The sequence below is a fragment of the Cygnus olor genome, chromosome 21 (genome assembly GCF_009769625.2).
Source record: "Cygnus olor isolate bCygOlo1 chromosome 21, bCygOlo1.pri.v2, whole genome shotgun sequence".
In the NCBI taxonomy this organism is placed as follows: domain Eukaryota; kingdom Metazoa; phylum Chordata; class Aves; order Anseriformes; family Anatidae; genus Cygnus; species Cygnus olor.
In genome coordinates, this window is record NC_049189.1 from 5,827,441 (window position 1) to 5,850,633 (window position 23,193).

General features: G+C 41.0%; 1 protein-coding gene and 1 long non-coding RNA gene across 9 annotated transcripts in view; one reads left to right on the forward strand and one right to left on the reverse strand.

The window, feature by feature from the left end:
* The window catches only part of VPS13D (vacuolar protein sorting 13 homolog D), a 90,876-nt gene extending 81,892 nt beyond the window's left edge, over positions 1-8,984 (forward strand). For all 4 annotated transcript variants that reach the window (XM_040533913.1, XM_040533915.1, XM_040533914.1 and 1 more), the window contains 3 exons: positions 2,917-3,048; positions 7,335-7,575; positions 8,422-8,984. In XM_040533913.1, coding sequence (XP_040389847.1) covers positions 2,917-3,048; positions 7,335-7,575; positions 8,422-8,553 — 505 coding nt within the window. In that variant the 3' untranslated portion in view covers positions 8,554-8,984. The remainder of the gene's footprint in view (positions 1-2,916; positions 3,049-7,334; positions 7,576-8,421) is intronic.
* LOC121058412 overlaps positions 1-22,640 on the reverse strand; it is a 38,043-nt gene extending 15,403 nt beyond the window's left edge. The window contains exons 1-5 of one of the 5 annotated variants that reach the window (XR_005814192.1): positions 22,424-22,636; positions 12,050-12,225; positions 11,139-11,213; positions 5,247-5,335; positions 4,245-4,316 (exon numbers count right to left, since the gene is read on the reverse strand). This is a non-coding gene — a long non-coding RNA (uncharacterized LOC121058412). Of the gene's footprint in view, positions 1-4,244; positions 4,317-5,246; positions 5,336-11,138; positions 11,214-12,049; positions 12,226-22,423 lie in introns of all 5 variants that reach the window. The other 4 variants (XR_005814193.1, XR_005814191.1, XR_005814194.1 and 1 more) reach the window with 4 other exon arrangements.
* Positions 22,641-23,193: the final 553 nt, after the last annotated feature.

Consider the following 23,193-nt stretch of genomic DNA (forward strand, 5'->3'; position numbering starts at 1 on the left):
ACACTGCTAACTGTTTTTAGTGGATGTACAGCCATCTGAAATGAGATGCTCCAGCGTTCAGCTTTGTCTGAACAGTGAAGAACTGTAGTGTGTGCCTCAACCTTCTGACACCATTTCCAATCTCTTTGCGTCTCCATTCAGGAGCACTCTTCCCTGCTGTGTCTAGTAGACGTGAGGGCATTTCTGTCTTATATTGCATTTTGTGAGCTTATTAGAAAAGAATCAGCAAATCTGTTGAGTGCATGTTTAATGCAATACAGATGAGGGCACACCACCATTCATTCTGCTTTACAAATCTTCACTTTTTGCATTTCATCAGTGTTGCTTATTATTTACAAAATGTAACTTGAGAGTGTAGAACCAATTTTTAGATTAGAAAAAAAAAAAAATCAAGTTCTGTGGAATGCTGTTAGCTGTCCAGACCAAATAGACCAGTTTGCCAAGGGGCTGATGGACTAAATCAATGCAATTTATGCTAGCACTAGTGACACTTTGTTGAAAAGCAGCTGGCCTTCTTATCACCAAGATGAGAATTAACTTTTTTCACCAGGATGAACATTTTTATTGTGGAGTAGCAGTAGAGACAGTAAAAGCTGTATTTCTTAATACTTCTTGTATTAAAAAATAACCCCCCAAAAAACCACCAAACCTAAAACTGTAATTTGCCAAGTCTTTCGGAAATTCACTATGGTAACTAGTACTTCTGCTGGGTCTGTCTGACCTGCTTCTAAGCCAGACATTAGAAACAAGTGTTCACCGATGTCCTGGCTGCTACAGAATAGATCTGATTAAAGGACCCGTTCCTTTCTCATTTTTGCAAGAGTCGTGCTTACGGTGTTTCAGGTAGCCCTTCCCGTGGTGCCACATCATATTAGAGAAAGTAGCACAGCTGACTGTTTATCTAAAAGACAGTTAATATAAAAACCATTATGCAGTGTTGTTACTCATTCCCATGTGGATGGTTGAATGCTCCATTATCTAACTTCCCTGAATGCATAACGGGGAAAGAAAGTGTCTACGTGAAAAATTAATGATTGGCCCATAGTGAGTTAAAAAGCATACATTACGCTTCAGACAGTCGCTCTTTAAACTTGTCAGTAGAAGCTACAGGTGCTGTAGAGAGGTTTAAAAGCCAGTTGGGGCTGCTTGGACAAGTAAAATTTTGTCATTTTCCTGCTTTTGGAAGTGACGAAGTAGGACAAGTAGCAAGATGCGAGTATCACATTGGTTGGAACCTTTTCATTTATTTGGAACTTTGATGTAACGTTTTCCATTTCATGAAGGCATGCACATACTTTGTTTACTAATTTGTAAGAATATGTAAAAAGAGGCACTGATTTATTCAAAAATATAGCAATACTACCATGCAACTGTGCCCACTACAGACAAAGGTGATTTTACAGAGGTGGTTTGTTCCAAAGTGATGGTAGTTAATGGTGAAGTTCTAACAACTGTATACAGCTGTTATTCAGAGGAATAGTTTAGCCATATATAGGTTGTGGAAGTCATCTGTTCATCTAGTGTTTCGCTTATTCTGGTTCAGATAACTCATACCCATGGAAGAATACAGTTTTAAGGCATTAAACTTTTTTGCAAATGAGGGAAACAAAGTACCTCTATGAAGCAAACTGAGTTTTCATATTGGCATTTTTTTGCTTGGATGCCTAGCTCTAATTAATTAATGAATGTTTTACCAAAACCCGAAGCAGTTTAGCAGGACAGGTAAATACTGGACTATTCCAACAGTATTTACTGAAGCCAAGAAGGGAAGGAGCAAAAAAATTGTCACGATTAAAGGGCATGGGTGTCAAAGACTGGAAGGAAAACAAATTTTAAGTGTGCATGTGTTAGGAGTCTTGGACAGGACTGCTGAAGGGGAAAGGTAACAAAGAAACAGGGCTCCAGAGAAAACATCTGCAGAAAGCAAAGCTTCGAAGGCAAGTACTCTTGTGTGCTATTGCCAAGCAGCTTAGAAAGAAAAGCCGTTGTTACGAGGGATTTTTTCCTCCTTTCTTTTGATCAAAAAGGATAGAAGCAGTTCATTGTACAGGGTCTTTAGAAAGTATCAAGACGGGAAGTAGAGTGCACTAATCAAAAACGGTGCATTTGGCTTGAAAAACTAGTAACAGCAGTAGGTTGGGAGGTATGAAAAACCATGCACCAGTCCCAGAGTGATGCTATTGGGTAAGGACAGAAAATAAAACAAGGCTGCGCAGCCTGTAACACAATTCTTCAGGGGTAGGGCGTTCCAAAAGCTTAAAGGAATTCAGAATATTGTTTTTTAACAAAATACTGCTAGGGGAGGAACCTACCCTGCAGTTTTTTAGCACTGTGGCCAGTATCAACCTCTGATGTCTCTTAAGCCATGTGTGTCTTTGTATTACTGTCATTTTTAATAGCTACTCAAGAAGGGTGAAGTATACTAAGCCTTGCTCAGAGATTCTAATTGTAGGTTTTTCATTTAACTTCACTGCATGTTCCTATTTCTGTAACCCTGCAATTTTCAACTACGGGCAACTGTCCGTTAGTGGGAGCGCTGTCTCGGTCAATGCACTCTGTAGAGAATTGAGAAGAAACTGTCAAATCAATGGAATTCTGCTGATAAATAGATCAAAAACTTGCAAACCATATACTCAGTTTATGTTGCTTCTTCATTGAGCTCACTGCCCCTTAATTGTAGGAGAAAACTGGGAAAGATTTCTTTGAAATGCAAAGCCATATGAATAGATACCGTGTCTTCAAGGCCAAATATTACAGAACCCATATGCTGTATTTGTGAAGACCTTGTATTTTTAAAGGCTTTATCACACCTCATATTTCAAAACAAATAAAACTCTTGTGTGCTGACAGGTTTAAGTGGAAGGAAAAGCCCTGCTGTTGCAATAAGTCATTTTTCTGCATCTATTTTGCATGTAGGACACAAGCGGAGAGAGTGAGAAAGCCACGCTGCTGCAGAGGACCCCAAGGGCTCTTGCCCCGCTATTTAGAAAGTCAAGCGGAAGGACAAGAACAGCTGTTCAAACTGACCGACAACATCCAAGATGAGTTGTAAGTACTGACACAGTTACTTTAAGTAGTTCCATTTGCTACCATTCTATCTTTGTGTCTTTGGGAAGAGAGACAAAAATTATTTCACATGCGTGCATGCACATACATGTCATTCGTTTTCTCCTGGTACTAATTAGCAACACAGTACTAGCATCTGATGACTTCCACAATGGCCTGCCCACTGGCTATATACAAATGTCATAGCAGGTGCCACTGGAGACCATGCTTCATCTGCTGCTAACAGCCATTGATCTCACATGGCATGCAGTCTGCAGAAAAACTGGAGCCTTGGCTTCTTGACTTAGTCCTTTTAATGGTCCTGCTCCCTTCTCTTATTACAAAAGATGAAATTTCTTTAAGTTTCTAAGCAATCAACAGTCCATTTAACATGCATGTTCAATGCATGCCCAGCCTTTCCTGTGCATAAATAGATCTGTGTTGCCAGAACGTGTACTCCTCTTCCTGTGTAACAGAAACACATCCATACAGGCAGAACTAGTATCAGTTCCTTTATCTGCCTCTGTCTGCTATTTCTCACAGTCAAGGGCCTAGGAGAGTGGCTAGTGGCTCCATAATAGCAGTATGTGAATCACACTGACCTGTTACTTGTGTACAGTCTCAGGTGGCTCTGGTTTAGATATGAGAGAAGCTAACTTGGATGCTTGTAGTACATGTTATTCCTAAACTAAGAGTGTTAATAGTTAATGATCAAAATAACCTGCACTATATGTATATTTATGTATTCATTTTTCCAGAAAAGCCTATGCTGAATGATCTGAATGGGTAATAGATGCGCCATCAGTTTTGCATATATGCTTGAATGCTTTGGCTATCAGTGCATGAAAGCAAGTGAAAACAGCAGGTGATGTTATATTAGTGGTCAGGGTTGACAGCATGAAAAACAAAAAAGTGTATTGAATAAAAGCACAGAAAGATATCTCTACATTTGTTTCTACAAATTTGTTTCTACAGGACATGTCAGTTTGCTGGGTTAGGGTCTCAAGGCATAATTCAGTACTTAACCACATCCTTCTCTATCACAGTTACCTGAACAGCTGTTTTCAGTATTTCGTATAATACTATGTTTTGCACCTATTATCCAACAGAGTATGTGTCAAGGCAGAGTAGTTAGAATGGTTTTCAATGCCTCAAGAAAAAGAAGTAAAGCACGTGGTGAAGCTCACAGAGGGCGTTACCCATTCAGCAGTCTGTCCTAACTCCACCAGCATCAATGATCAGGCACCAAAAGCCAGGTTACCTCCAGCTGCCTGTAATGAAGAGTTTGTAGTTTGCCACTTGCTTGTGGCCCTGTGATCTTGCACTCTTGCTATTTTAATCTCACATAAAGAATCTAAATGGCATATCCAGTCTGGCTCTTAAGTGAGGAGAACCAAAAGAGAGCAATTTGTGACAAAAAAAATATTTTAGCGTCAACTTTTCGCAAGTATACCCTGTAAGCAGATCTGTGTGCATTTGTCATTGAGTCACACTGTTCAATCACTCTGACTTTCACCATTAAGAACATCATTCAACAAGAAAACAGTGTTTCTTGTCATGGAAAGTAAGTACAAAATTATGCCTCTGACTTTTATCCCAGTATCATAATCAGAAACACATTTAAAGACCTGATTATTTGCATATTTTCCTTCAGAGTTAAATCCATAAAAGGGGGTTTAATACCTTGCTCTACTGTTCTAACTAAATGTTTCCACATTTTTTTCCAGTTAGGCTCACTGTTTCACTTCTGGAAAATATTGTGTAATTACTTCCTGATGTTGTTAAAAACCCACAAATTCTCCAGAGATCTGGTTGCTTCTGCTTTGTTCTACTGGATCATGTTTCATTTAATCTTTCATTTTATTAATTTGAGATTTTTTTAATAGTGTAGAAGCATGTTTTAAAAAAAACAGTCAACTAAAGTATTATCTTGAAGTAGTATCTTAAAAGGTTAAATACTCATTTTGAGAACTAGGCATAGAGAAGAAAATAATAGTTGGCAAAAGAAAATGGGTAATGATGCATGACTCAAACTTAGAACAAAATGTAGAGCTTGAACTACAAATTAGCTAATGTTTCAGTGCTTCGCCATAAAATGTGTCCTCTATTTCCATTCCTCAAAATATATACATGACAGCAGTAAAAATCTTGTATGAAAAATCTGAGAGAGAATCTGTTCTTCTTATGGAAAAAATACAAACCTGTAGTCTGGTTTCCCAGTTGTGTGCACTGAACTTTATAGTAGCTTTTGGTCTTTCAGTTCTCTCCATGGATGTCCCCATATATACGACTGTAATGGCATACATCAGGAAAAAACAGCTGTTCTGCTTTTGTGGATATACAAAAACTTCTAAAATTTCTCAACTTCACTTGGACAATTGTGAAGAACACTGACAGAACGTTAGGAATTTCTGATAAACTTTCTTTGAATTTTCTTTCCCATCAAGGAGGGGGGGAGCGGGGGGAAGAAAAGAAAACCAGTGTGCCAGTGGGTTTGCTTCCAGTGGAAGTCCAACCTGAGTCAAAGCTAGGATCTGCGTAAAATACTGGACTTGTTTTCATGCGCCTATTCAAAGGAACAAGACTATTCTGCCGGCTATAATGTGACTGTATTTTAAAATGAAGATTTCTGTGCTACTTCTTAAAAAAACACTCTCCTTTATACTTATTTCAAAGACAAAACCTTATCCTGAGGTGTTTGAACTTTGAAGGAAAACTGAGGAACAAATGCTCTTTTCAGTCGATGTGTGAACCCTTTTGCCTACCGTTTTTGTTTTAAAGTGGACAAAAATGAATGCTTCTGCTTCTTTTACTTAAAGGAACCCACTTCTATTATGCTATCATATCATAGTCATATCATGCTACTCTTCACAGCACTTAAATGAAAATTTAATCTGTTAACTCAGATGAGCATGTATGCCTTTTTCAATTTTATGGAAGCAAAAGCATTTGTCAGCTGATGTGACTATAATACATAGGGCAGGGAAAAGACAAGTTCAGCACGGAGTGGCATCTTTCAGAGAAGTATCAATAGAAAATTACTGGCATTATTATTTTGTACCACAAAAAGAAACCATGATCTCAGTTTTTGAAATATTTTTGGCTACTAAAATTCTGCTTATAGCTATAGGTTTATTCAGATGTGTAGCTCTTGATAATTTGTGCAAAGTGTTATTTAAATGGCAGAACAGACAGTAGTTCTGGAATTGGTAATTGGAGATGGTAAGTTTTTCTGTCTATCAAAAGCTCTTAAAACTGAAAATCTTCAATGTTTTCAAAAACAGTGGAGTGTTTTGCATAATATAGGGCAAAAGCAAACAGATTTGTACAAGCAACTGTTTGGAAAATAGTAATTTTGAACCTATCTGACAGCAGGAAAATCTTAGTTCTACAGATACTTGTACTGTCGTGGGTTGCTGACAGCATTATTACTCTGTTTAGCACTCTTTCCTAGTAATGTTGTATATTCCATATATAATTTTCTGAATTTTTCAGCATTAAAAAAATCACTAATGAGGTTCATTTCAGGAGTAAATCAAAAGTGGGGGAGAAGTGTTTGTGTGTGAAATATCTATTCCACTTTTGCATTCCTTACTGCTATTTTTTACACATCAACCTTTCCAGCCATCGTAATTCTCAATCTTCTCAATTCACTCTTTTCTACCTCCCCTATTCATCACTTGGACTAATCTCTCTGGGGAAACCTGCTTGCTGCTTAACCTTTCACCCCAGTGTTAAACAGCTAATTTCTCTTTTCTAGCTACTGGTCCAAGCAGCAGGTTAAACTTGTTTTTTTTGTTTTTAAAGGCAAGGGAGGTGTGTGGTAAAAGGAACTACAGTAGGTTTATAACATGTAAAAGGATAATGCTTTTGTCATAAATACCTGCACACCTTTTTCACATATCAGTAATGGAACTGGAGTTACAATTAAACTTCAGCGTAAGACTTCCAGTGCAAGGAAATTAATCTTCCTAAGTCTTGTTAAAGGATATTTTTATGTACCCTTTTAATGTCCAAAGCTAGAAGCCAGGCATTTAGTGCTAATATTTGATTTACAGCATGATCTTTTTCACCTGAGGGGGTACTCACCAGCTTGCCTTTTAGAACAGTTTAAATTAAATACAAATGAATTGTACGTGTTATGCTATTAATTTTTCTGAAAGACTTCTAAAGGTCACTGAACACAACAGGTTAAAACATTTATTACAGTTGAGTATTTTTAGCTTCAAGTGATTCATTTCTTGGGGTTGTTTTTGTGGTTTATTTTTTCCTTTTTATTTTTTTTGCAGCTTCATAGCAGTGGAGAACATAGAGAAGTATTGTGTTCTCATTTCATCTAAGGCTGTTTATTTCCTCAAGAGTCGTGACTACACAGACCGTGAGGCCATCTTCCTAGAAGTCAAGTATGATGATCTCTACCACTGTCTTGTTTCAAAAGATCATGGAAAGGTGTATGTACAGTTGACGAAGAAAGCTGTTAATACAAGTAGTGGTGTAGCAATTCCAGGTCCATCCCAACAAAAACCAATGGTAAGGATCGAGCGCCTACTGTTAGATTCATGCAGGGTTTCCTTTCCCCTCAGTACTAGTGCCGAAAATGTTTGTAGTCGTCAGTGTTTGGTTTCCTGTACTGCTCAACAATGAAAACGTTCTGACAGCAGTGAAAATAACTGCTGCCAAAAAGATTTAAGTAATGATAAAATTTGTTCCATAAAGATTCTGAGAAAAGCTGATGGTAAAATCAAAAATATTCCTGAACAACAAAGTTACAATAGGAAATGTTTCTTTACCTGAGAAAAGATTAACTTTACAACACGTACATGGAACTTAAATACTATGCTCTATGTTTTTACTCTAGTTTTCTCTTCTCCTCACATATATAGTATTTTTTACTGCAAAATGCCGAGGATTTGAAAGTCATATGTATGTCATACATGTAAAAGTTAATCAGAACTCTCACCTCTAAACCCGTTAGTTTTTTTTGCTTCGTTACAGTAGTTGCTTGGGGTCTGTTTTACAGACAAGGTTACAAGCTCACCCCTGACCCAAGTCAGTTTACATTCCAAACAGACAAGCCAGATGAAAGGTAGGAGAGGAAGCGAAGGAAGTAACTTCAAATATTCCAAGATGTTTCTGCTCTCACGCAGCAACACCTAATCTCTGGCTACCTGCCTGTCTGTCTCTCCCTCTCTCATTTCTTCTGTGCTGCACCTCAGCACTGAGAACAGATTTCCACTGAAACATTTCTATTCCTTTACAGAGACTTCAAGCGTAGCCAACCCAATTTCTTCAGTTAATGAAGTAATAAAAAATAAATATGTTCTGCTTTAGATAATAGTAGTGCCAAAATAACAATAAACACATTTCTTTTTGCAGGTCCATGTGAAATCTGAAGTTCTTGCCGTAAAGCTCTGTCAAGAAATAAACTATGCAAAGAGCCTATATTATGAACAACAGCTTATGTTAAGACTCAGTGAAAATCAAGAACAATTAGAGCTGGACTCTTGAAACATCTTCCTTACTGACAGAGTGAATTGCAAGAATCAGTCTGGAGCTGATGGTATTCTGTAACTAGAGAAAATACTATATGGGAAGGAAATAAATATGATTTTAGTATTTAACTATATGGAATCATTGTGAGTAAGAAAATAAGTGTGGTGGGCTTTGTTTTGTTTTTAAAGCATTAGTTGTATAACTAAGATACAGCTGAAATGCATCTGGTTCTGGGAGAAGCCTGTATTTTGCTAACATGTATATATGTAAAAGTGTTTCTTGTAAATAAGAGGGTACAGACCAGGGTGTTGGTATAAATAGAAGTCTGTTTACTGTGTAAAGAAATTAAAGGATCTATACTGAGTCTTACTGCAGTACCTGAAACCACCTGTTCTCTCTCTCTCTCTCTCTCTGCTTTTCACAGTTCAGGAATATAGGCAAGAGTTTAAAAAAAAAAAAGTTAACTGCAGCTGTTGGAGCACAGAAGTCCTGTAGTTTTTAGTTTTAACACTGTAATTAGGTGTATTGGTTTTTTTCTTTTTTATCACTAGTACAGCTAAATGTATGTTTACTTAATATTCCACTGAAATGTCATTGTTTTTAACAAAATAATTGTGTTATGTTAAATATTGCAATGACTCGCTAGTTCAATTACATTTCCAAAATACTAGAAAAGAAAAAGTTGAATCTGTTCTGATCCAGAACTCAAACTTAGCAAAGTCTGTACTTCTGAAGGCCCCTGCTTCCAAGTTGTTTTGAAAACAGTTTAAGTGAGCAGCCTTGGAAATCAAAATCTTTAACTTCAGTTTTCCCTCCACTCTGATTGAGTAAGTGTAAATATAGTTAGCTGGTTAGTGTGGAATTCTCCTAGCACTGGAAATGCCTGGGATGGGGGGGGGGGGGGGGGGGGGACATCACTGCATCATTTGTCTTAATGACAACCTCTACAAAATTAAACTTTTTGAAATAATAAAAATAACATGTTTTTTCAAATGTTGTATATCAAATGAGTATTTGTCTCACCAATTTTAACCAAGCTAGAGATTGAGGAATGTAACAGAAGGGATACCCTGCAGGTAGGTGCGTCGGTTTTTTGTTTTGTTTTGTCCCCCCACCCCACTCTAGTTTTCATGTGTGCTCCCTGGAGATAGTTCAGCAACTGTGCTGAATATCTGCATGCAATACAGCACTGTGCTATGCAAGCTTCAAATGTGAGTACACAATTTTCCCAAAACTGTTCAGTAACCTTTTGCAGATTTCAGGAGCCTTTTAAAGTGTTTATTTTGTAAGCCTCTGACTCAAAAATAAGACGGCCACTATAACTTTGCTTTCATCTTAATTTACCTTTTTATATCCTTTATGATAAAGGCATACAGGAATATTTTTTAAACTGAAGGTTAGAAGTAAAACTGTTTTTAACGCTTGTACTGTGAAAGGCGGAGGACCACTGTGTAAGGACAAAATGTACTATCAGTGGATGTGTGTATGGTCTGTGACTGGAAATCGAAATCCACAAAGTCCATTATGCAAATGAAACTGATTTAATGCACCACTTTTGTATATTTCTCTGTATAGTTTTTAAGTAAAGTGTAGAATTCAACAAGTGCATTGGCTCAACAGTGCTTTAACATGTCAGTCCCGTTGGACTCTGCTACTAAGACTTCCTGCTTCTCTCCCCTGTAAAATTCTTTTTTTAATGCAGAAAATGTCTACTTGCTAAAACTGGAAAGTAGGTGGGCAAGGTGAATAAGTAGTAGTTCACAGCTCTGTGGGGATAAGTTACAGGCAAAAGGCCTGCATACTTTGTTTTGCAGCAACTATGTAAGGAGTTGATAAGCAAACACCTAAAAAGAAGAATGGTAGTACACCCACTGAGTGACCTGAACCCAGGGAACCACAGGAGCTAATGGATAGAGCTAGTGTATTTCTTTATTTCTTTTGGAATGTGCGTAACCTGTTTTTTGGCTGGTGATAATGATTAAACAGAACATTATTTAGAACTTCAAGAAGTGTACCCACTACCCTAGATGTACAGGAGTGCCATGGACTGTAACTGGCCTAGATTATTCTACTATGTTACAATACTGTTCCAGCACTGATACTGTGCTCCTTCCAAGTACAGTGACTGAAGTTGCTCATTCGTATACAGACATGCAGAGTTTTCTCTTATGGGTACATATACAGTGCTGATTACAAGGCGTGAACTATAGCCCTTCATGCAAGAAATGTATTTCCTCATTTAGCATTCCAGAACAAATTCAATTAGAACTTCAGTTTTCTATTTTTTTTTTTTTTTAAGCTCAGATGATATTACTTGTTGCTGTAACCTAACTATTTTTATATCATTTCAGAACTCTTACTGTGGACTTCCTATTGTTATTGGCACTACTAACATTATTACTAAGTGAATAAATAGAACTTTCAGATTCCAAGAGCCATACTCAGAAATAGTTTTCAGAGGAGGTAGAGAGTAAATGCAAGTCTCCAGCTTTCACTGAAATTCTTAAGAAATCAAACACCAGCTGTAAGCAGACAAGACAACATAATTCTGTTTACCAAATTATGTAAAGTGCTGAGCTTTATGAAGACAGCATGCTTACTCTTTAGCCTGGTTTCATTTGAGGAGGAGGTATGACTTCTAGCAATAAAAGCAGATTGTCTTGATATATCAGAAGCTGTGGAGGAAAAACAATTACTGATGAGAGACAGAAACACAGCTTTCTCCCCCTGGACACTCTTTAGCACACAACTAATACAATTAGGAATGAAAATACTTTTTTTATGCTCAGTTGCTCAAGTATCTGTAAGAAACTGTTGATATAGTCCCCAAGTAGCCACTCACCTTCACATGCTGATAAAGGTTAAATAATCCCATCAACAATGCAGGCACTATTTATGAAAACAAACAAAAACACATAACCCATGCACTGATAATGCTGAAGGAGAAATACTCTGCTACTGCCTGTTAGCTGTAATTTAATTTAACCCAGATTTTGATGAAAACTGTGCAACCTGTTCTCTGCCTACTCAAGCCAACTTTGTTTTCTTACTGTAGCAATTTTTTTTTTAAAGTACAGGCAGTGAAACAGGAAATACAAAATGAGATATGCCTGAAATAAGGTAAACAGCATGCAAGATGTGGATAATAGCCTTCCCTTCCTTCTGCTCTTGAATAGATTTTTCTAATAAATCAGCTAGATACTAGCTAAACAGCTTAAGCTGTTTATCAAAAAAAAGTGCAGTGCTTACATTTTTGTGGAGAGAAAGTAAGTGGCTAGAAGTTCCACATCTCAAAATAGAGACAATAATCATAATGCATACTTATGACAAGGAGACTTTGAGCTATTTGCTATCCCATTTCCTAGACTGCATGATGTTTTATACCATTTATCTATTCTCTCCTCAATCCTAGATTTCCTTTCTAAGCTCACAGGCCAAATACGTGTGGACATATATACACGCACAAAAAAAAAAAAACAACTTTCCCCCCATAACACATTTTAGCACTGACCTGTTTCCTACAACAACCCAAACCACTAGATGATGACTCCTTTATGAATAACCTCACTTGCTCTGCTTCTCTTCCTTGAAGAACATTCCTCTAGCTGTTAATCACAGTGATTTCACCTCTGGTACCTTGGTGTGAAAAGCAGCTTTCTAGGTGTACACAGGGCAGGTTACAGGCAGCTGCAAAGATTTAAAAGCAGAAAAATAAAAGACACATTTTAATATAACAGTTGCACAAATAGCTAACTTGGTTTCTCATAAAGAAACATTGTAGTTGGCTTTGTGTGCATACGTATACATAATAGATATGAACTTCTTAAACTAATCTTGAAAAGTGATAGCCATACTCCTTATAATCTCTATTCTTAAAAGTGTAGTTGCTATAAAGAAGTAACACAGAAAAATATGTAGTCCTGAAAAATCAGACTATGCCCAGAGCTTTGCATTCCAGTCCAGACTTCTGTAACATTCAAGCTTGATGGCAGACTATTAATCAGCACAGCTGAGGATGCTGTTTTATCACAGGTGGGGCTAGGACCAAAACAATTCCACCTCCCCATTTGTAGCATTGGTTCAAATTGATTACAGCATTGTGATAGTTGGCCTGATACTCCGACAGCCTTAAAAAAGGAATCAGGACAGTTCAAATCTATCTGCCTCGCTACCACCATAGTTACCTAGCTAAGAAAATGTTTCGTTAACAGAGGTCAGATCAGTTTCTCCAAGGCAGAGCTGTATTCCTTTCCTAGTTCTCTATCATCAGACTTTCTGAAATGGGAGAACATGAGTAAAAAACAGCACCAGATGTGTACACAAGGCTGGGTCCTCACACTGTGACTGGATTTGCACATGTCTCAGCTATAATACAGTGCAGTGTTAGTCATAAAAGGAGGTCTGCCAAAAAGGGGGAAAAAAAAGGTTACTCATTAACCACTGACAAACAGTGAAAATTTCTTTCCCTATTTTCCCTCAGTGGAACTACAGCATATTCAAGTATAGAAATACAAATAATCTTGGAGCTAAATGCAGTTACATAAGAGGTGCATACCTACTGCATTATATCAATTCTATTAACAGCCTGTTGTACAGTTATGTTGCCTCAATGCAATCAGACTCCAGAATCACACGGAGTTGATTTGGGGGTGGGTGGTTTGGGTTTTTTTTGGTAACTGACACACTGCTGCCCAAGCAATGTGCCCAGCACATACAGTTCTCTCGGGATAAGAATAACCTTGCACCTCAGGCCTATTCTGGTCTGACTCAAAAGTACTAAAAGGCCATGAGAGAAGTAAACAGCTTTCATGTGCGTTTACATTTTGGATAAATGGATGGGTCACCCAAAGGACAAGGATCGTGTATGGAGGCTACAGAACAGTTGTTTCTGTGCACTAAAAATGCCAGCCAAGAAAACAAAACAAAACAAACACACCACTGGATACTCTGGATACTGCAGCTGTAGAGAAATTTTAACCAATAGAGAAATCTATCAAATCAACCAGCCATCAGCACTCTAGAAACTGCACCAGCAAACACTTGCGTTGACCTTGGCGGATGCCTGACCATACCTAATGACTTCGAGGCAAGCACCCTCCAGTCAGAAGTGCAAACCAGCACGTAACAGAAGAATGATGTGGCAAAAAAAAATCTGTGCCTGCATATTTAGATGAGGAAAACGATCACCAACAAAAAAAGCAACACCGTTTTCAGGAGCAGACACCCTCAACACACCCAGATCCTTATTTTGATAAAGCCCTGACAGTAACTCAAGCACCACCAGTGATTTCCCCCCCCGCCCCCCCCCCCCCCCCGCCACGTGCACCACTGAACCTCAGACCTGCTCTGAAAAATGTTACCAAGCAGAGTAAGCACAGAAGAAATTTTCGCCATCTCACAGAAGCAACACAGCACTCATTGTAAAAAACAGCAGAATTTGGCCCAATTTCAGGCACTTAAAGTAATAAAGTTGACAGCAGTTCAGTATCTTAGATGACTAAGTTTACATGCAGTAAAGTGCAAGGCCTGCACCAGAACCTGGAATCTTGCTCCCACTTCCTTACCACAAGGCCTGCCTGCAGCTTTACAGCACCCTAGCTCACAGGTTCTCCACCAGCACAGTGGGCAGATAAATGAGACCAGCACTAGCAAAATCAGGTGGCAGCACTGAATGGTCGGTTAGGTTGTGCTTCTTTCTGGGCTCATGCATCTCCCTGCAGTCACCTGAAATCTACCAGGCAACTGAAGCCTTTTCCTCTATTTTTTCCCCCCTCCTCTTTTTAGTCATATGATTCTCCCATATGTGGACAATGCTCTTGCAACGAGTAATATTTTAAAGTTAATTCTTAACATTTAACCACAGAAGTAGAAAAATATATGCAATTTTAACTACTTCAGTAACACCTGTTAAGGTATTGCTGTGCTTATGTCCAGTGAGGGGAACAGCCCAGAAATGTAAAGACTATACTTAACACTCCTTTCGGTGACAGAATATGTCTTTATTTGTGGTACGATAGCAGCTGCACTATGAGTTATCTGAGGGTTATGCAGAGACAGATATACTTAGCTGTATAGGCACGTGAAGACACTGGCATTATAGCAAGATCTATTTGCTGTGTGAGTTATTTCAAACTTCCACAGGAACCCACAAGGCACACGAATACACTTTCTCACCTTGCACACACCAGCAAGACTTCTGGACCCACCAGTTTCCTTCCATTGTTCACCTACGAATGCTGAGATGTGAGCAATCTGCAATTGAAACCATGTCACTAACCAATCAATGAGCCCTGCACGCACAGCCCCGTGCCTGCATATTCCACAGAATGAGCATCTCCATCCTTTCTGGGTTACAGTCAGCAACACTTCTTCCCACTACCTGCACTGTAGTAAGCAATGGGTTTCCACCCTAAGCAAGACACACAGAAGAGTCTCAGCACTTGCTCTCAAAGAGACAAGGAGAGAGGAGGTATTTCTGGAAGTCTGGCTCCTATTCAGAAGAGAAATGTTTCCTTTGGCTTGTGAAAGTTGCTCAGACTGAGAGCAGTAAGAGGCTGAAGAAGCCAGCTTTCTATTCCCTGTTCCATTACTCTTTTTGATTGGCACTTTAATGAGGGCGCTAGGGGTCGACCCCCTGCCAGGGGGCTGGTTCATGCCCCGTTTATCTCACAGTCCATGTAAGACTAAAATAACACGCCAGGCTGAGTTTCACTGGCTTGTGATCCAACAGCCCACCATGATGGATTGAGTGACTGCAGCAAGTTGGCAGCTAAAGTGTGTTTTAACAGTATCTTTCTGTCAGCGCAACACAATGGATTTGCTGATTCCTGGGTTTTCCCAGTGTTCACCGTCACCATCGGCTCCGAATTTTCTAAAGTTCATTTTCCAGGGGGCTGCAAAGTGATAATAAATAACATACCAAAGGTTATGCCAAGCTTTTCTTCCCCTCAACTGCCCTGCTGCTGACAAAAGTAGGGCTGTGGTGCCAGCTTTACTACAGCTGCAGGAGCAGCCCCAAATTCCTATTACTTACTTCCAGCAAGGGGCAGCTGTATTACTCTTTTCATGTGAGCTCATTCTGGAGCGCAGGCCGTGTCACCCCAAGCAGCGCAGGGAATGCCATCGGACACGAGAGGAGGTTGCTATGTACAGGTCTCGCCGGGAGAGCTGTAGGCTCATTTGGGGGCCAAGTTTGCAGAGTGCAGAAACAGAGCTGACAAGCCACAGATTTTGTGACCCCCTCACTTACTTTGCATGGCTCAGAACCATGAAAATGACCCACAACTGACCTAGAAAGTCTGGAAACCCTGTGTGAGGGATGGATTATGCTTTAGACCCGTTTCTTTAATGTTGCAGCATAACCTCATATAGCCTTTTTAGGAAAACACCAAACAAGAGGTTTCTTTCCTTTAAAAAATGAGTTATTAGGGAATTAACTGAATTTTTATTTTAGCTATCTAAAGAAGTGCTGCATGCACTACTAACTAAGGCCTTTGTCTCTGTGCCGTACTCTATGTACTTTTTATTCTCCTTGCCACAGCCTGTGAAATGAACAACGCACCTCAAATACAGGGGAGAACATTCTTATCTTCAGCTGTTGCCACCTTAACCCCTCCCAGACAGCGAGCAAATGACCTCCACAACAGAACAGGCTTTTCACTTATCATATAATGATTTTTGGCAGCCCAAATTTCACCAAGGTAACTCCCCCACTCCCCTAAGTCAGCCAAATACCCCTGCATCCCGAGGCTAATAAAAATAAGGAGGGTGAATGCCGTTCTCCTTGCTTAGGAGAGAACAATCATGTACGTCCGTACAACTGTCTACAGTTGCCCATTTCATTTAGTCCTTGCACGAGGCAGTGCAAACAGCCATAAATACTTCGAAATGCAGCCTGAGAACTTCAAGGGCCCTAACATCAGTGCATTCATTGGGGGCAACCAGAACTGATTCCGCTTGACCCCTTTCCATCTCTAGGACATTAGATCCAGCTAACTCTGGGCAAAATCAAGTGTGGTCCTGCCAACAAAAGGAGTGACTAATACAGAAAATGAGCAAGGAAGGTAAGAGCAATAAGAAAATGGATGCGTACAGGACTTGAACAGGGAGAAAGCATAGGGATATGAAGAAAGAGCATGATGGGGAAAAGGGGACAGACTAAGGAGCAGGTTGAAGAAAATAATGGCTGCTCTCAACAGCACCTTGCTTTCTACATTGACAATATGAATCACTCCACACCACAGATTTCAACTTGTGGTGCTGGAGAAACAAGCCTCATGAGTTACAGATCTGTGTTTGCGAAAGAGAAGCAATGTTCTTAACTGCAAACTGGAACAGCAGCAGCACATAGGGTCGCTACTGGAGCAAGTCTCTGCTAGCATCGAGGTAATTAGCCTAATTCTTTGCAGAACTCCTCTAGAGAATCCAGTTCGTAGTTCTGTGCACCCCAACGCTGTAGCCTGCAGACACATTACTCATCCAGCTTTGATCTAGCTACCTCAGAGACTGCCAACAATACCGACATAGCAGAGTGAAACAGAAGATGTGCTGTGAAAGCGGTTTGGAGCTTTACTGAGGCCATCACCAGTCAATCCACCTAGCCAGTTCAAACCCAGCTTGCATCTGCCTACACAAGCTGCTGCAGCCAAGCCCTAAATGCTCCTCAGGGGAGAGCTAGATACACCTTAGCACACTAACACAGAAGAGGGCATACCAAGCATACAGCCAGAAAGCCTGGGAATTATTAGGAAAACTGAGTGGGTGGGGGAGCTCAAGGGACCAGTGGGAGGATGCGGGAAATCAGTAACACTGATTTGAATAACTGGTAACAATTATTAGATCTTTTTTTTGGTATGAATCATCTCTCAGACTTACCATTTGAATGATGTCACTCAAGGGGCAGTAAAAAAAAAAAAAAAAAAAAAAACAGTAGAAGGAACAAGCCTCCCCTGACACAAGGGTTTCAAGCCATAAGGTGAATGGCCAAACAGGTCTGGGAAACTTCACCAACATGTCTAAAAGGGAGTGAGTTTTATGGTGCACATACACTCTAACTGGCAGATCAGACAGGCAAATTTGTCTTTAGGAAAATCATGGTGTTACTTAGAGCTCTGCTGAATCTCTTCAAACTGATAGAAAAAGAGTGGCCTTGCTTATCTGGTGGCCACTGAACTTGTCCTTGCCCCATTCCCTCCCCAGTGGCGGCACTTGCATTTGAAAACCAACAGTCTGCAAAATTAGTCAGTCAGAGCCATCCCCAGAGGGCAAAACAAAATCAGAACAACAAACCAAAGGCCCACAACAAGCAAAGGGAAAGTGCGTTTGAACAGAATCCATTCTGTGATTGGGTTCACCAAACGTACAAAAATGTTTCTGTCATTGCAGGGGAAGGGGCAGCAGAGAGCAGTGCTGCCTTACACAGATTTCAACTAGTTTTTATTTTTTAAATAACTGCACAAGGAGAAAAAACATTTGATAAAAAGCTAGTAGCATCAGCAACAGGCTGATGCAACAGGCAGGCTCAGGAACCCAAGTGCAACCCCACTACAGTTCATGCTCTTACTGAACCACGTCCCTTTATGTCAGTACAAACACCGAGCTTCCGCATCCATTCTACGTTTCTTTATCACCTGCCGGGCAAAATGCTGAAACATTAAGAAAGCAAAATGACATTCTTGTCCTCTGGTACAAGAGGACAGAGTTAACTGGAAATGCTGAAGGTAAGCTCTACAGCAGGCAATGCCATTCCAGCTCCCACTTTGGTGAACCCTTCCCCCCAGTGCTGGAGCCACCGCCAGGGTAGCTGCAGCCCACAGCTCCCCGCTCTGCTGCAACGCTGGGCTGGCCTGAACGCACATCTGGACAACGCGGTAACGTCAGTCTGAGCTCCTGTCCTTCCTCAACACCCAGGAATTTGGGATACCAAGGGAGATGCTGTCAGTACTACTTTGCAGCCAATCACCTAATGTAAACCTGGCAGTGGCTGAGGAGCTGTATGTGAACCGAAATGTGCATGTAGTGCAAGAAAAACTTGACCTCCTTCCCAGATCCAAAATGGGGGAGGGAAACCATCATTCTGCACTGAGCAGAGCAGGAGGCAAAGCTGAAAATACTGCTCCAGGAAGGCTCGCAGCTCCCTGAAGTCAGCGCTTATCTCTAGGTTTATACAACGATCTTTCCATTTCAGACACAGAGCTCCTGGCATTTACCCTCTGAAGCTTCACTACCGGTAAAAGTCTCTTAAAGCCTCTGCAAGGACCTCTTTTACAGAATTTAAGAACACACACACAAAAAAATACAGGACTGGAAATACTATGCAGCTTCTAAACAGGCAGCTTCTATTGGTTTCAGACCTTCCTTACCTACAATGAGTGAATAGGAAGACCAGAGAACTCAAAGTTCTAATTTCAAAACATTGATTTTAACCTAGAGAACTAGGGTTTAAGTGCTCTACCAGATATTACTTTCCAAAGAACTTGCCACCCTATTAACTTTAATTTGCTTGGAGCTTTGTTTGGAGACAGGAGAAGAAGCAGTAGGCATTTTGGTAAAGGTCAACAAACCAAATTCTGCTCTTGGTTCCATATCTCTGGGGCAAAGCCCATGATTTACATAGAGGTCATGTGAGTAAGAGCCAAACTACACCATGTACAGCTAACAATATATATTAGTAACTGAGAACAAAATTAAGCTTAACGGTTAGCATAATGCTATGTTTTTACAACATCTGTCAGCAATTATTTGTATTTACTTGCACTGCAAATGCAGAAGAAAAGTCAGAGAAATATAAACATCAGAATTCCCTGAATTCCCAGTCTTGCATCTTCCCACAAAGAAACTCTAATCATTCCTGTTTAGACGCTATTCGTTCCCTGCCCTCTCCAGCATGGAATTTCTCCCCGATTCTCTACGACCAGAAATTATTGGTCCTGTTTCTACACTGGAACAAACACTAACCCCACTGCAATTAGTGGCATAAACTTCAGTGCTCTTAAGACAGCAATTAGACCTCTAATACTTTCTGGACTCCAAACAGCAGATCAAACTCCTTTCGGTTCCTGCTCTCCCCTTGGCCATGCTTTGCACTACAGCAAAAAGAGGAGGCAGGGAAAGCAAGGGTTGTGCTCTACTCGAGTTGTACTCCACCTGTGCAATGCAGGGTGAGGAACAGGTTAGCTGGGTGAAAAGTTCACTGCAAGCTGAGCTGTCTGTTTCTCTTGCTTAATTTATCCGATATTTGGCTAACCTTGCTCTGAACCCAGCCCCCAAGACCCCCTTCCTCTCATCCCTCCCCAGCGGGCTCATGTCAGCCAAAGACACCGCCCCTTATCCCCTTCTCCCTGACCCTGCTGAATGGAGCGGGGGCTGGGACAGAGGGCCAAGCACAAAGCCCTTGCACTGGAGAGAGAATTATTTATGCTCAAAACTCCAACAGGCCTCGTCCTCAGGAGCAAAAATATCAGTTCCACAGTCAGCAACATTTGCCTGATATCATGTCCAAGTTTATCAGTTTTCCCAAGGCTGGATGGCACCCAGCCCACACACCCCCGCTCTGCACCATGACGCTCTTCCAGGGACGTGGCGCTGCCTGAGGAGCTGGCAGCCTAAAACAACCCTGATCCATGCTGGCAGACCTTGCAGGGGGACTGGCACACTGCTCCTACTAGTTGTACCCATCTCCAAGGTATCAGTTAGCCCAGTATGTCTATTGCCTCCTTTCTGCAGCTTGAGAGAGAGCCTCAGAAAGGAACGTAACAGACAAAATATTGCAAAAGGCAGACCATTAACTGCAATAACACAGGGAATAAGTGGGAAAACCCTTGACGGTTTTCTCCCCTTAAATCCCACGAAGACATTGAAGGAAAGGCTGGGACAGTGAGCCACGTTACTGCTGGTCTTTGGGAGGAAAGGATTCCCTGATCCCACGGGCCTTTATGCAATCCGTAAGCTACTCCCTACAGTGCACTATGCAAAAGGCTTTGTCCATCTCTGCAGACTGACCGCTGCCAGTGCCTGCAGCTTTCCCACATGTCCTCCCCTGCCCCCCAGAGGTGCTCCAAGAGCACCCTGCAGTCACCCCGCTGCGCGGGCAGCAGCAGAGCACAGCCTCACCTCCCAGAAAGCACGTTCAACGTCACCTCTTGATTACACACATCAGAGCTCCGAGCCAGGTGATGCAGGCCACTGGAACAACTGCCCAAGAACATACATTTTTGACAGGCTTTCATTATTTTCCTGCTGTGCTCGGGACTGCTACCAGCACTCTCTGGCACAATAGAAAATGTATTTGATGGCCTTCTCAGTGACTGGATACACCATCAGAAAACAGCACACAACCCAACCCTGCCATGCTTTCACTGCTCTGCCAAGCAGCTAGCACTCTCATGTTTAATATTGGACTTTACGAATCAACATGTTTTTATATCCACCTGCTGGCACTCTCTGCCTCTATGAGATGGGGAGTTAGGATGTGTCTAGACTCAGCTAATTAACTCTGCTAACTGATAATAATAGTTTCCTGTAAACCTTAATTTCATTATACTCTTTGACCTGACAAAGGACTGTATAGCTGTTCCACAGCTTTGATACACCTAAGCTTTTAAGAAATCAGCAGAAACTCTCACAAGCAGCATATTATTATTGACGTGTATCGTCACAGCACCCCAAAACACCATTACAGTATCATTGTACATGCAGGGAACAAAGCTGATGTCCCACTGATGGGGGCAGGGGAACAGCCTGACAGCTTTACAGTAAGTGGAAATTCCTCGTGGTCTAAGAATAATATTAAAATGGCTTCTCAGGATCACCAAATGACCTTGCTTTGACACACAGCTTAATTTGTCTGTAAACAGCGCAGACTGGAGTAGTTCTGATGTGGTCACCAATTTGGTGACACCATCCATTTCAAACTTCACTACTCCCACACCAAGGTAGCACAAGATCAGTCTGCAACAAAAGAGTCCTTGTTATTAAAGGAATCCCAGTCCCTTATCAAAGAACATGATCCAGCATCCCCCACCTAACCCCTGCATATTTTCAGGGCATGAAAATTGCTATGAAGAGCCAAACAAGGTTGTCAGGAAAACATCAAACTTCAAACAACTGCATTAGAAAAAAAAAAAATCAGAGGATACACACCAAACTCTCAGCTCACGTCGCATAACTCACCCAGTATCTGTATTTCTCAACAGTAGAACCTGCACAGGTACCACTGCATCAGGATAATCTCACCATTAAAATAAGAGACAACTGTTGCAATTGTCCGTATCAGCAGTTCTTTGTGCAAACTTTCAAAGCCTTCAGGAGAGATTTTAACACCTCTTCAAAACTGCTGAATCTATTCACAGCCATGTAAAAAGGAACGTATGCAGCAGCTGTACAGACTGACACTGAAAATCAGTAGCAGAATTCAAGCACCCCATATCCCAGTTCTGGGCTCCTTCCATTCACCACACAGAAAAGCAAAATATTTTTTTTTTTTTTTTGGTGAAAGAATTTGTGTGAATTATACCAGCACGGGAAAACTTAGGGCAAGTTGAACAGAAATGCAGAGCGCAACAGTTTACAACTTCTGGTTTAAGAATCACTCCATTAAAGGAAAAAAAAAAAAAAAGCTGATGCGGTTATTTTAATAATTTATGGCCTATTCCCTAAACTCCAGCATTCACAAACTTCGAAAAAGTTTAGGAAAGCACCTTTCACCTTACAGACAACACACACAGGGCCTGCCACGGCCCTCAACATGGCCGCCGGGCCGCCACCCGCAGCCAGGGCGCACAAACGGTTTCTCGCCCTTGTTTTGAGGCGTTTTCTTACGTTTTGTTTTGTTCTGCTCCCCCAATAAATAAATAAATAAATAGATAAACAAATAAACTCGGTTCACCTCGATCCCGCCTCTTTGGAAGGTTCGGTGACAGACGTCACAACACCGCCCCCCCCCCCACACCGGCTCCTACCGGCCGTTAATGGTCCCGCCCGCGGCGGGAAGGGAGCACGCGCAGCCCGATCAGGGCGCTGAGGCGAGGCCGGCGGCCAGGCCCCCGCGGGAGCTGCTCCGCGGCGGGGCCGAGCCCGGCCGTCCCGCGGGCAGGCGTGCTACCTACCGAGCAACTCAAATATTAAAAAATTGCTGCCATGTGGAACCTATTAGGACATTTTAGAAGGAATTCACGTTCATTGTTTCACTTGAAATATAAAGGTTATAAAACTTAATGGCTGCATGACAAGGAAACTATATGAAACACTCGGAGATTTACAGAGCAACTGTTATGCTCTTTAGGCATGTGGGCCGAAAATTGCTTTACAATAGGCAACGCAACCTGTGGTTTGAGCGCTGAGGTTTTCTGGCTTCTCCCCCCCCCCCCCCCTTTTTTTTTTTGACCTTGCAGACTGGTATTCAGTTACCACAGCAGCTCCAAAGTAAAACAGAAACACAGCTTGTATCTTCTTTCAAGTATTTATTTCTTTTGTCCTGTTAACATCAAATAATGAAAGGAATTGTAAGGATTTTGAAGGGGGTTGTAAAAGAATGAAAGCAGGAGAAAGGAAAAAAATACCAACATAATGGCTTAATTTCTCACAGCATGTGCAGCGCAAATGAACAGTAAACACATACCACAGAAAAATGCAAACAAAGGCTACGTTTGCTAAAAT